This window comes from Stigmatopora nigra, chromosome 23 (genome assembly GCF_051989575.1).
Source record: "Stigmatopora nigra isolate UIUO_SnigA chromosome 23, RoL_Snig_1.1, whole genome shotgun sequence".
Classification (NCBI taxonomy): Eukaryota; Metazoa; Chordata; class Actinopteri; order Syngnathiformes; family Syngnathidae; genus Stigmatopora; species Stigmatopora nigra.
The window spans coordinates 3838482-3852500 of NC_135530.1; the positions used below are offsets into that span (position 1 = coordinate 3838482).

Sequence of the window (14019 nt, forward strand, 5' to 3'; positions counted from 1 at the left end):
AATGGTGCTCCCTACACTCATAGTAAAAATTGTCAAAAAATGGGAAATAAATCTAAAATAATAATTAGAAAAATATTTTATTTTGCAAAGTTGGCTTCAAAATTATCCCCCAAATTGCCATTCATTTATTTTCTCTCAAGTAGCCTTAAAAATGGCTTACATTTCCCCATCATGGACCCTATTAGAGCCCGTCTCCACATGTTGCACCACCATTTGTGGCCATTGATCCCATATGTTTCAATGCCATTGACTTTGATAGGACTGGGAAGGTGGTCTTCCATGTCCAAGCCCATCAATTTGACTGTCAAGTTTAAACCATGCACTTTGCTCTTAAGCGATCACATGACCAAGACAGTGGAGGCTGGCCTAAGTTTAGCATTTCAAGCCCCCGCCTCCTCATCCCCACTCTACTTAAATCCTAAAACTTGAGCATTTACCTCTAAACCAACACAACCTGGCAACACACGCCAGGTCCACCACCACCACCACCAACCAGCGCCATGACGACGGGTAAGCCAATCAGCAATCGATACCATTCATAAAAACACCTTCAACTCTTCCTATATTTTCCATTTTTTCTTCATCTTTTTCTTCCAGGTGACAACATCAAGGTGGGCTGCCAAAACGGCACAGTGGCGCCCCCCTCGGAGGTAAAGATGGAAGAGCGGGGTCAATGGAGCAACAAGGTGGAGTTCATTCTATCCGTGGCGGGCTCCATCATCGGGTTGGGCAACATGTGGCGATTTCCGTACCTCTGCTACAAGAACGGAGGGGGTAAGCCGAAAAAGCCGAAGAAGAACATCCATCCCCCGCTATTTGTTGTTATTCAAAAAACAAAAAACAAAACAAAGCATGTTTATCACCCCTGCTGTTTTATTTCAATGTAAATAAGCCCCTTTTTTTGCATGGAATGTTCCCTTTTGGGGGGTTTAAGAGACAGCGTGCGTTCGCTCTACCCCGCCGGGGCCCAGGGGTCAAAGGTCACGGGTCACGCAGCTGTTGTTGCTCCTCGTTCGCCGAGGCAGCTGTCCGAAGAAATGCCAGCGTGACGGCGACCAGTCGAAAGGAGAGACGTCCGGTTTTTACTTTCGGGAGGGCGAGAGAGGTCGGAAATGATGGACATTTTTTTGCTATTTTTTTGACTTCTCAGGTGCTTTCCTCATCCCGTACCTCATTTTCCTTTTTGCCTGTGGGGTTCCTGTCTTCTTCCTGGAGACGGCGTTGGGTCAGTACACCAGTCAGGGGGGCGTGACTTGCTGGAGAAAAATCAGCCCCTTGTTTGAAGGTACGTTAAGGTCACAAATAGTATGTAATTTTGGACCAAGTCTGTTTTTTAATTTCTTTATATACAGTGGTACCTTGACATATGAGCATTTTGAGATAATAGTATACATTTTTAGCAATAACTATCTCTAGATACGAAACAAATTTTAAAATACGAGCAAGACATGAGAGGCTGTTTATGTCTTTTTTGCCACATCTCTTTAGTGTATAACAGATATCTACGAGCACTGGGCAGAGCGTTGCATTTTTCCAGTGTTTTTTTTTCTTGTTAGTCATTGCGAATGGCGTAGCGATCGCTAGTACGAGTACATATAACTTCTCGTTGGAGGGTGGTCGTGCGTTATCCTATTGTGAGGACATTTGTGTGCATCATTTTCAGAATATTTTGAAAGGAATACAATACGAATTAATCTCATATCTCGCGGTACCACTGTAACCTCAACTAAATGCACCACTTCCAAAAGTTTGAGCACTCAAGCCACAATCACCATTGAGGTCACTGATCTTTGACCTCAACGTGTCATGTTTAATACTCGTCAGGTCTCGGCTATGGCACCCAAGTGATAGTGACCCTCCTGAACTTCTACTACATCATAGTCCTAGCGTGGGGGATGTTCTATCTGTCCTTCTCCTTCTCTTGGGATCTACCTTGGTCTTCCTGCAACAACACTTGGAACACAGGTAATAAAACGGCTGCTCTCGTCTTCTCTGCGCAGCAGCAATCATATGGCGCGCAGTAAATAAAATCCAAACTTTTTTTTTTTACCCTTTTCCCCATGATGGCGCCATTTACGCGGCAACCAGGGGCAGTATCTCTGTCCACTCTTATGTTTTTTTGCGTTTTATAGCATGTTTTACATGAAAAATTAGAAGGAACATTGACATACACCTGCTTATGGCAGGTGTGCCCATGGCGAGCACTCAAACTGGTACTCAGTGTCCTCAGGGTTGTTTTTCTGCCCAGAACAACGAAAAATTAGAGGGAATATTGCCAATAACGCTTGGAAATTACCACTTTTCTGCTTGTCTTTCTCCAGAAAACTGCCTGGAATTCCAGAGGAGAAACACTTCCACCAATCAAACGTCTTCTAACGCCACGTCTCCGGTTATGGAGTTCTGGGAGTGAGTTTTTTTGGAGGTTTGGATGGGTTAAGGTAGCCATTTTTTCATGTCTGTTTTTTGGTCTTTGTAGGAGGCGAGCTTTGAGGATCTCGCCTGGAATTGATCATATGGGCTCGCTTAACTGGGACTTGGTCTTATGTCTGTTCATTGCTTGGGTCATGTGCTACTTCTGCATCTGGAAGGGGGTTAAATCCACAGGAAAAGTGGGTGGGGAGTCAAATGTGTCATGTGTCGCTCTTGTTTATTTGTTTTTGGCTTGAAAAAGATGGAGAAACAGCTGTTTTTTTTCTTTCTTTTCTTCCCGTTGCGTCCTGTAGGTGGTCTACTTTACGGCGACCTTTCCGTATCTGATGCTAATTGTGCTGCTAGTGAGGGGGCTCACCCTGCCTGGTGCTGGGATCGGGATTCAGTTTTACCTCTATCCGGATTTAGGACGTCTGGCCGACCCACAGGTATTTAAAGTACATGTGTCCAAGTGGTGGCCCGGGGGCCAAATCTGGTCCACCGCATCATTTTGTGTGGTCCGGGAAAATAAATTATGAGTGCTGACTTTCTGTTTTAGGATCAAATTGAAATGAAGAGTATAGATGTATATTATATTTCCTGATTTCCCCCCTTTTAAATCAATAATTGTTATTTTTTATCAATTTTTCTGTGTTTTTAGTTCAAGAATTATTTTGTAAAATCTAAAAATATATTTAAAAAAGCTAAAATAAACATTGTTTTAGATCTATAAAAAACTGAATATTCAGGGATTTTAATCCAGTTCTTTTAATCCATTTATTTAAAAAATTGAAATATTATAAGCATCCCCTCAAATTTCAATTTCTTACTGGAATTGCTTCCTTATAACCTGTTACAGTATATCATTATTCATCATAGATGCTCAAATAAATATATTTTTTTGTAGTGTTGCCTGCTTGTGAGGAGGCAGCAGATGCAGGTTCCCCGTCGTTTTTTTTTTTCAAGAAGAACCTGCTGTGTCCATCTGTGCTCACCAAACGAAGCAGGAACCAAAACCACTATAAACAGTCCAAAAAAAAAGGCCAATTTTTTTCTCCAAAGACTCGGGTTGGTTTATGGGCCGCTTTAACGTCAACTTGGTTTCACGTGGACCAGACCATTTTAGATATTAGATATAATATTTAGATTTTTTTTATTTTTAGAACTGGATTAAAAGCCCTGAATATTCAGTTTTTTATATATCTAAAACAAAGTTCACTTGAGCTTTTTCTATATACTTTTAGATGTTACAAAATGATTTTTGAACTAAAAACACAGAATAAATTGTTAAAAAATGACAATTATTGATTTAAAAGGGGGAATATCAGGAAACATAATATACATCTATACTCTTCATTTCAATTTAATCCTAAAACAGAAAGTTAGCACTCTTGATTCACTTTTCCGGGCCACACAAAATGATGCAGCGGGCCAGATTTGGCCCCCGGGCCGCCCATTTGACACCTGTGTTTTAGAAGTTTGAGTCGATGTGAAATAACTTGAACTTCTCATTTTTTTGAAGGTATGGATGGATGCCGGGACCCAAATCTTCTTCTCTTATGCAATCTGTTTAGGCTCCCTGACCGCTTTAGGCAGCTACAACAAATACAACAACAACTGTTATAGGTCTGATAATGACAAAATGACAACTCATTTGGTGAATTTCTTCTTACATTAATGTTATGTCTTTACTTTTCAGAGATTGCCTAGCCTTGTGCTTTCTGAACAGCGGCACCAGTTTCGTGGCCGGGTTCGCCATCTTCTCCATTCTCGGGTTCATGTCTTACGAGCAGAACGTGCCCATCTCGGAGGTAGCGGAATCGGGTGAGACTGGAGAAAATTATAATTGGTCTTAATTTTGAAATCTTATGCTAAATCAAGGGTGTCTAACTGTTGGTTTGCGGGCTACTTTAACGTCAACTTGATTTCACGTGGGCCGGACTATTTTAGATATGATATTTAGGGTTTTTTTAATAAATGGATTAAATGAACTGGATTAAAAGTCTTAAATATTCAATTTTTATAGATCTAAAACAATGTTTATTTTAGCTTTTTTTAATGTATATTTTTAGATTTTTTCCAAAATGATTTTTGAACTAAAAACTGAAAAAAATGATTAAAAATATGACAATTATTGATTTAAAAGGGGGAATGAATCAGGAAATTTAATATACATCTATACTCTTCATTTGAATTTGATCCTAAAACAGAAAGTCATGATTTACGTTCTTGGGCCACATAAAATCATGCAGCGGGCCAGATTTGGCCCCCGGGCCGCCACTTTGACACCAGCGCGTTAATTTGTGGTTTATTTCAGGCCCGGGTTTAGCGTTCATCGCTTACCCACGTGCCGTGACCATGATGCCTTTCTCTCCTCTGTGGGCTGCCCTCTTCTTCATCATGATTGTGTTTCTTGGGCTGGACAGTCAGGTGAAGATTTGTGAATGAATGAGCAAGCAAATGGTTTCTCGTAATGATTACTTTGGTGTTGTTACTGGGTTTTTTTCTTCAGTTTGTGTGCGTGGAAAGCCTCGTGACTGCCATCGTCGACATGTACCCAGCTACTTTCCGCCGGAAGAATCGGCGAGAGCTCTTCCTACTGTTGGTGGTACTACTTTCCTTCCTGGTGGGGCTTGTCATGCTCACGGAGGTGAGTTATTTTTTTTCATTAACAAAAAGTTAATATTTCATATACAGTGGTATCTCGAGTTACGAACTTATGATGTTCTTATGAGCAGCCTCTTGAATTGCTCAGATGTCAAGGTACCACTGTATATAAAAAAAATAATAATAAATCAAGTTTCCAATTGTTTACGCTTTTTTTCCAGGGCGGCATGTACGTCTTCCAGCTTTTTGATTACTACGCCGCTAGCGGCATGTGTCTCCTCTTCATGGGCCTTTTTGAGACCGTTTGCATTGCGTGGGTTTACGGTAAGCATTTTACGATATTAAATCAATGTTCAACCTCCCAAAAATAACACCTCGAATCAACGCAGGTGCCGACCGGTTTTACGACAACATCGAAGACATGATTGGTTATCGTCCTGGGCCTTACATCAAATACTGCTGGATGTTTTTTACCCCAGCGACGTGTATTGTGAGTTTTAACGTCAATGGTTTTAAAAATATGAGTGAGTTTTAATACAAAGTTTCTCCTTAGGGTACTTTTGCCTTCTCCCTTATTAAATACACGCCCTTAAAATACAACAATGAGTATGTGTATCCATGGTGGGGCTATGTGATTGGCTGGCTGCTGGCTCTTTCATCTATGGTCTGCATCCCCTTGTGGATGGTGTATAAAATCAGCACCTGTCAAGGGACATTCAGAGAGGTCATTTTTTTTATCATTTCTCCAAATATAAACGTAGTAGTCACTTTTAACAAGCATTTTTTTTTGTCTTGGAACAGCGAATCAAGTTGCTCACCACTCCGTCAGAGGACTTGCCCAAAACCAAGAGAGAGCAAGAGAGGTTTTTAGCCATTTTTGCACCAGAAGAAGAATCCAGCAGGAATAAAAATGGCTACCATTCTGTGTCAGAACAAGATTCCAATTTATGAGGAATTATTGAAGCTACACAAGTGAATTTTTTGGTTCAATTTCAAGAACTGAGTAGAATAACACTAAAAACTGTTAAATCACTAATAGCTTCCTGCAATGGACTCCTGTGTACTATATTATTGTGTTTTCAACTAATTTGGCACATTTTTTTGTTCTTTGTATTTACGAATATGCAACTTACTTCTGGAAAATTGATGCCAATAACGATGCCGTAGTTCCTTATTTTATACTGCAATTAATTGTTTGTACAAAGAAAAAGGTAAATCTGTTTTTAAATAAATGTAAAATCCCATTTGGTATTTTGAAGTTTTTATTGTTTCTTTAAATAACTGTTTTCTGAGTAAAAAAAAGGTTTTTATATCATTTTAAGACTAATATTTGATTTGATTTAGATTGCTTTTGTTTTCCTAGTGTTTGATTGGCTAGATCAAACACGTGACCCACTCGCATGCCTAACGTGCTTCCGAAACACCGCCCCTCCCGTCTTTTCCCACCATCCACCGGGGCATGACTGAGGAAAGATGGCGGAAGGAGGAGCGGCCGATCTGGAAACTCAGAGAGCAGAGGTCGCGGCACTGATGAAAACGCAATTAAAAAAAGGCGACACTTGGTAAGAATTAACTCAAAGACACTATCAAAGCTTCATGTTGTCCCCGCTTGCCTCCCCCGATGCTGTCGTTGCCATGAAGGAGGGCAAAAGTGACGAAAACGGGGCGGTGTTGACAGTTAGCTTCAAGGTAGCCTGTCTACCTAATGTATGCCAGTTATCGACCGTTGACTTCCACACATTAAACTCATTTTATTCCTCAGTCATTATGTTTTCCCATCATTTTCAAATCATAAAACGACTGTGGGGATTTATTTTAACCAAAGATGCTATTGATTAGCCCTACTTGAGCTAACACTGAAGCTGTCAGTGGGTCCGACTTGATGAGGACTGAGTCATTATATTATGCACCTGTCAAAATCATAGTGCCAACTGGCCACTGATTGAGTAACCTGAGCTCAACTCTGCAATTCCTTTAAACTAATATTTCCTAAAGTTTTGATATTTACACTTAAACGTAGTATCCAAGAACTGGTCAAATCTGACTTGTTTTGCCCTCATTTCAGGTACTTGGTAGACAGTCACTGGTTCAAACAGTGGAAGAAATATGTGGGATTTGACAGTTGGGACAAATATCAAATGGGTGACCAAATTGTTTACCCTGGAGCTGTTGATAATTCAGGACTTCTACGAGGTGAGACGCTTGTTCACTTGCATTCTTCCGTACTGAATGACAAAGTTGCGAAATGTGTGTTGTTAGCCATTGAATAACAATACTTCAATGTAGAGTCCTCCAAAAAGATACAAACATAAAATCCAGTTTCATCAAAACAATGACAGGGAGCTGGGCCGTTTTTTTTAGCGTATTGATTGTAAGATGTCTGCATTGCGCTTAACATATTTTTCATTCTTTATTTTGTAGTGCTAGAAAACGGCCCGCCAGGCTTCTAAAGCACCAACACGTGTCGTTCTGGCAACCCGTTACAAATGGCATTGTTAACACTCTTTTCACAAAATTCTTTGTGTTTTGTGCTTATTGTCTGGGCCGTGTTGTTGTTGTTTTTGTTTGTCATGCTCAATGTTTTGTTTTTTTGCCCCTTAATTCCTAGATAAGGATGTTTTGGCCATCAAGGAAAATCTTATTGACGAGCTTGACTACATCCTGGTCCCTACAGACGGCTGGAATAAGATGATCAGCTGGTACGGGCTGACGGATGGCCAGGAAGCAATTGCACGCAAGGTATGACTCGGCAAAAATATCAGATGACGTGTACCGTAATAGGCCATCTTGATAGTGGCCATTCTTAGGATGCATGTCATATTTTTGTTCATAGAATGAAAGGTAGAATAAAATGACTGCCATTCTGTTGGTCTCAAATGCAACATTTAGCTAGTCATGCTATCATGGCTGCCGATATGTCGCCCTCCCTCCCCGTGGTCTTTGACTCCTCCCACTTGACCATGTATGTGCAGGGACATATCAAGTGGCCAAAGGGTTTCTATTTTCAGGCATGATTCTGGATGACTGGAAAGCTACATGGAGCGAGCTACGAGGCACAACATGGAGGAGGTTCATCATACTTTTAATTTATCTGGTGGAGTCACCATCCCGGTTTGGGTGTTTTTTTTTTTTTTTTTGCGGAAGAGCGCACCCGCGAGGACTCCAGTAAATAAAATGTTGCGCCTTTTATAGCTAGCAACGGCTATGCGCTTGTCCTCTTGTCGTTTTATCAGATGAGGAGCGAGGCCTGGTGAGGTCACGTTGAAGTCGAGGGCGTCATCGGTGAAGGGGGGTGGGGCGTAAAAAGTCTGGATTTTTTAGGGGTTCTGCTCGGTAACAACTTTTCACGGACGCTGGGATTTTTTTAAAAAGTTTTCAATTGGAGCCGGTGTGTCGTTTGTTTACATTCCCAAATCGCTACAATGGGAATATAAATTCAAGCGTGTGTACGTGCCATGGTGAAATAAATAGGTTGCCAGGTCTCAGCTGTTTCCACAAGGTGCTGCTAATTTCGGCCTAGTTCTCTCGACAGTGCGTCCGTCAGCTAAACGGCAGCCGTGACATGAGCTTTAAATGTTGAGCTAGATATTTGAGCTTTGAAATCAATTGTATATTTATGTACGTTCCAATATTTAGGCTAATAGGTTTTTTTTTTTTTTTTTGCTTTCAAGGTGGTGGAACACGGTATGTTTGTCAAGCACTACAAGGTGGAGGTGTACTTGACAGAGCTGAAGCTGTGCGAAGATAGCGATATGGATAATGTGATCACCAGGCGTTTTAGCAAGGCTGATACATTAGGTAAGTGGTAGCATTTTTAACAGTCGACTATACGGCGCATTGTATTTTTAGCCGCAGTGTCAGTAACTAGTGGTATTTCTGTATTTTACACATACAAAGGACGCACTGTTTTTAAAGACGTAGCGAGGCATGGCAAAACATACACCAGCTTAAATATACGGACACACACTAAAAACATGTTTTTAAAAAGGCAATGGAAGCAAAACTGAGTTTGGTTATACTTTATTTAGCTATTTTACAATGCACTCGCGTCATCATTACCCACAAATCCATGAAAGGAAAGAAAACAATTTGGACAACGTCGACAGGCCGGTTTTAAAAATCCTAGCGGGCCAAATATGGCCCGCGGGCCGCAGTTTGGTGTACCCTATCGGCTGATTTATTTCATTTTATCATGATAACACTTTGTGTTGGTCCATATATAAATAAAGCGCACTGGATTATAAGGCGCCCTGTCTATTTTTGAGAAAATTTAAGTCTTTTATGTGCCCCTTATAGTTGTGAAAATACCGTATTCTCATTTTTTGATGCTCTCTCTCTCAGACTTAATCGAGAAAGAAATGCGGAAACTCTTCAGCATCCCCGATGAGAAGGAAACCAGACTTTGGAACCGCTACCTAAGGAATACTTTCGAACCTCTCAACAAGCCCGACAGCACCATCCAAGATGCCGGACTATTCCAAGGACAGGTATTTCAGATGGAATAATCCTGTCGTCTGTCAGCGCCGAGCATTTTCTCTTGCATCGTCTCCCGCAGGTTCTCGTCATCGAGCAAAAGAACGAAGACGGTTCCTGGCCCCGAGGCTCGGACGCACCCAAGTGAGAGCAGTCGTGGCTTCTATCTTATCGAGAGCAAGGCTTTGGTTTTCCACAGAAAACCCTTTAACGCTTTGGCACCCATTAACAAGTTCACGTTTTAAACCCTCATTTGCGGATCCTTTTTGGCATTCTCCTCTGACTTAATTTTAAGGCATTGCTGACACATTCCGGCTTTTTATTTTGATTCATTCAGCTTTTTTCTACAGATATTTTTTTTCCTCTTCTGCTAACTCATGATCTATTCTTTTATCTTCTTCAAGGTCATCCGGCTCTTCCAATCTCTCTGCTTTGCCAAAGATCTCGCCTTCATCTCCCACAAACAATCATAACAGCAGCTTCAACAGCAGGAAGTAAGGCTTAGTTGTAGCCAAAGAGTTTAGATGCATGCGTGACATCATCATTTAGTCTTAAATTTACATCATCCTCTGTTAGAGTGGACGATTTTTCTCAGGATTGTCTGAAAAAAAACATTGCTTAAGTGTGCAATTGTTGGAGGTTGAAAGGAGGGAATAGTGTGATTGATTTCTTTAGAATTTGATTGCCAGTTGGTCTACTGGTGACTCTGGGAATTCTAGTTAGCTTTTATATGTAGGAGTTAATGGCCCGGATCCAGTGTGGCATGCTTTGTCAAATCCGTCACCCCCCCCCCCCCCCCCCCTGTATACATTGGAGGTCACTTTTTAAGCCAAAAGAAAGTGACACATTGATGATGTGCAATATTTATGTCCAGGTAGAAAATTTGTTCTTGTTTGGTTCAGTTACTGTCCACATATTAAATGTAGTATTTAGTTCATATTGGACCTCAGATGGGAAATGGCGCCCTCCTGTGGACACGCACGATTAGTACATATTAGGGCACTCCTAGTGAAAGTGTGGCCACCTATTATTAAACTCATATGAGAATAGTATTGCAATGTAATATTGCCACACATCGCCAAATCATTTCCTCCAAAATAACTTCAATATTTACAGTTAAAAAGTTCCAAAAAGTGTTTTTTGACATTTTTTTAGGTTGTCTCTAAACTACATAGTAACAAAGTAGAATCATAAAATTGGCCCTTTCATTTCCGCTTTCATTTTAATCCAATTTATCGTTGTCCTGAATTCAATTGAGGAGTTCTACAGCGATGTAACCCTGAGGGAACGTCATTTTGCACTTCTGGAGCGCCACCATGACTTTTAAATTATGCATGCAGCCTACCCATCTTTGTCCCGCGTTATGGTCCAGCATGACGTAACACATTTTATTTTCCCCGTTATGTCGTGCCACTCTTATATCGAGGTACCACTGTACTTTTTGTTCTCGCCAGAAAGTGACCTTCAGAGTACTTACTGTCCACTATGGTGTCATTAAAAATGACACTTTCCTTAGGTTGTGGTTGATCTTAGTCCAACACTGCTTTCTAAAAGCTATCATATGACAACTAAGGAATACTAAAGAGCATCTGACCCTGAAGGCGCGTACGCAAAGTAAACCCATGCTTCAATCTACATTTTCACTGGCTTGTGAATACTGCAGCCTCAGCTGGAAGCAGTCGATTGCCTTCTTTTTTTTTTTTACCTCCAACCCCGAGCCCCTCTTTCACTCCATTCCTCCTCCCTCCCCCCACCGCACTCGCTCTCTGCACCTCTAGCTTCGGTGGCAGATCCTCTCTCTCTCTCTCGAGCATCCTCGCCATTGCTATAAATATCCGCCGGTAGCATACGAGCAGCAGGCAGGCCTGGAGGGAGGTACCGGAGACGAGATGGCGGGACAGGAGGAGGAAAATAAGCACTAGATGTTTTGCTTTTGAAGCAAAAGACAAAAGTTTAGCTTGCCTTTTTTTTGGTCTGTGGGAGCCGCATTGGAATCTGTGTCAACTGATACCATTGACACGCTTGGGTAAAAGATGGAGCCCGATTTGTCCCGCTTCGGGGTCTGGATGTAAAAGTTCTTGGGGGTTTCCAGGAGACATGTGGGCCAGGGTGGGGCTGAGATGTCATGCTCCTGTGTTGCTGGTGGTGCTTGAGGCCTGAAGCGGTAGAGCTGGACAGCAGGAGGGTGGACCACAGAGTGCTGAACTGTGAGGCTGGCGCCTCCACCGCCATCGCAGCGGTCTCGAAAAGTGGCGACGCCGGCTCGCGGACCTCCGAGAGGTCTGCTTTTTGCAGGCGTACTTGGTGTCCATGGCTTTTTTTGTTAACTGCTAAAGTTGTGTTGATCTTTGCTCCCCTTCCAAATGTCTCCTAAGCTTGTTTTTGTTGTTGTTGTTTTTGTTATTGCAGTGTGAAGAATTCAACCTTCGGGCTGCCATCTTACCACACTTACAGCAAGAACTATGACTACTCGGAACTGAGCCGACCGAGTGAGCACTCCGGTCTGTGTGGTTTGGCTAACCTGGGCAACACGTGCTTCATGAACTCTGCAGTGCAGGTAGGGCATGTACTACGCTAAGGGTTTCAGACTCGGGTTGGTTGGTGGGCTGCTTTAACGTCAACTTGATTTCACGTGGCCCAGACCATTTTAGATATAATATTAAGATTTTTTTTTATATATAAATGGATTAAAATAACTGGATTAAAAGCTCTGAATATTCATTTTTTATAGATCTAAAACAATGGTTATTTTAGTTTTTTAATACATATTTTTAGATTTTACAAAATGATTTTTGAACTAAAAACACAGATTAAAAATGACAATTATTGATTTAAAAGGGAAAATCAGGAAATCTAATATACATCTATACTCTTCATTTGAATTTGATCTTAAAACACAAAGTCAGCACTCATGATTAACTTTCCCGGGCCACAAAAAATGATGCGTCGGGCCAATATTTGGCCCCCGGGCCGCCACTTTGTCCTACGCCACCCCGACAAATCTTAATGAAATCCACCCACTCTGTTCTTGTCATCGTCCTCAGTGTTTAAGTAACATCCCCCCCTTGACCGACTACTTCCTAAAAGACGAATACACCAGCGAGCTGAATGTCGACAACCCTCTGGGAATGAAGGGAGAGATTGCCCGAGCCTACGCCGAGCTCATTAAGCAACTCTGGTCTTGTAAATACAGCTACGTTACACCCAGGCCTTTCAAGGTTGGACTAGCGCCAAAAAAAAAAAAAATGCATTCATCTCCATTTTATCGGCATTGACTCCATTCCCTTTTACTGCAGACCCAAGTGGGCCGCTTCGCCCCTCAATTCTCAGGCTACCAGCAGCAAGACTCTCACGAACTGCTGGCCTTTCTCCTGGACGGTCTTCACGAGGACTTAAACCGCATTAGAAAAAAGCCGTACATCCAGCTAAAAGATGCTAACGGTCGACCCGATAAGGTCGGAAGCCACGCCCATTTGGCGTCCCTTCAGTCTTTTTGTTCCCCCCTAAACACATTCCCATATCCCCTCACAGGTGGTGGCCGAGGAGGCTTGGGAAAGCCACATTAAAAGGAACGACTCCATCATCGTGGACATCTTTCACGGCCTTTTTAAATCCACCTTAGTGTGCCCTTTATGCTTCAAGGTCTCCGTCACATTCGATCCTTTCTGCTATTTGACGTTGCCCCTGCCCATGAAAAAAGAACGCACCCTGGAGGTTTACCTGGTCCGATTGGATCCTCTTGCCAAACCCATGCAGGTAACCTTGACTACGGTCTTTCACATCCATGTACCGGCTCACACTTTGCTTTTTATTTCAGTATAAACTGACCGTGCCAAAGGTGGGCTGCATCTCGGACCTCTGCACATCCCTCTGTAGTCTATCTGGAGTGCCGGCGGAAAAGGTACGGACATTCCAAATGTCGTAAGGAGTCGTCACGTTAAAACGCTGACCTTTTCCCAACCGTTGCGTCGACATTTAATCATTTAAAGTGGAATCACTCGCACAACCCGGAACGGCGCAGCACGTTTGTCCTTGTTATTGGACCAGAACTCTCAAGGATGAACTATTTTTATTTGCCACCAAATCGTCAACCTTCATTTAAATCAGTGGCGGTCTCTGCATTTACTAGGGACGCCTTCAGCAAAAAATATTTTATGGCTATATAACATAATATACAACTGAATATACAACTCAATATACAACTGAAAATATTATTTAGGAATATAGCCATATTTTACTCGCCAAAAACTATCCGTCCTCCTTTATTTTTCCTTATTTTTCAACAAAAACACACATCTGGAAGTATTTCAACCAGGGAGAAAGCAATGGAAGGAAGCTAACAGAAAATTTGGAATTATTTAATAAGTATTGATGGACAATATATGATTCAGATATTTCTTAGGTCGACAGAGAAGGCTCTGACGGCACACCACTGATTTAAATCTATTTTGTACTTTGTTAGAAAATGTAATCCATACGGATAATACCTTCACGCTACGTTGTTAGTTCCTGCATATATATATTTTTTGT

General features: G+C 41.8%; 2 protein-coding genes across 5 annotated transcripts in view; both read left to right on the forward strand.

Moving 5' to 3' along the window:
• Positions 1 to 424: 424 nt before the first annotated feature.
• On the forward strand, positions 425 to 6260 carry LOC144181323 (sodium- and chloride-dependent GABA transporter 2-like). Its single transcript, XM_077709716.1, has 15 exons — positions 425 to 510; positions 598 to 774; positions 1151 to 1285; positions 1825 to 1965; positions 2322 to 2406; positions 2477 to 2609; positions 2724 to 2858; positions 3932 to 4035; positions 4109 to 4233; positions 4727 to 4839; positions 4922 to 5059; positions 5238 to 5340; positions 5406 to 5506; positions 5570 to 5740; positions 5818 to 6260. The coding sequence occupies exons 1-15, from the start codon at positions 501 to 503 to the stop codon at positions 5965 to 5967; spliced, it is 1821 nt and encodes a 606-aa protein (XP_077565842.1). The 5' UTR covers positions 425 to 500; the 3' UTR covers positions 5968 to 6260.
• A 177-nt stretch (positions 6261 to 6437) lies between these two features.
• usp15 (ubiquitin specific peptidase 15) overlaps positions 6438 to 14019 on the forward strand; it is a 12399-nt gene continuing 4817 nt past the window's right edge. For 2 of the 4 annotated variants that reach the window (XM_077709910.1, XM_077709911.1), the window contains exons 1-12: positions 6438 to 6578; positions 7082 to 7209; positions 7625 to 7755; positions 8688 to 8814; positions 9358 to 9503; positions 9572 to 9633; positions 9894 to 9983; positions 11899 to 12046; positions 12534 to 12707; positions 12786 to 12944; positions 13021 to 13245; positions 13307 to 13390. In XM_077709910.1, the coding sequence (XP_077566036.1) occupies positions 6490 to 6578; positions 7082 to 7209; positions 7625 to 7755; positions 8688 to 8814; positions 9358 to 9503; positions 9572 to 9633; positions 9894 to 9983; positions 11899 to 12046; positions 12534 to 12707; positions 12786 to 12944; positions 13021 to 13245; positions 13307 to 13390 (1563 nt within the window). In that variant the 5' untranslated portion in view covers positions 6438 to 6489. Of the gene's footprint in view, positions 6579 to 7081; positions 7210 to 7624; positions 7756 to 8687; positions 8815 to 9357; positions 9504 to 9571; positions 9634 to 9893; positions 9984 to 10399; positions 11770 to 11898; positions 12047 to 12533; positions 12708 to 12785; positions 12945 to 13020; positions 13246 to 13306; positions 13391 to 14019 lie in introns of those variants that run through there. The other 2 variants (XM_077709912.1, XM_077709913.1) reach the window with 2 other exon arrangements.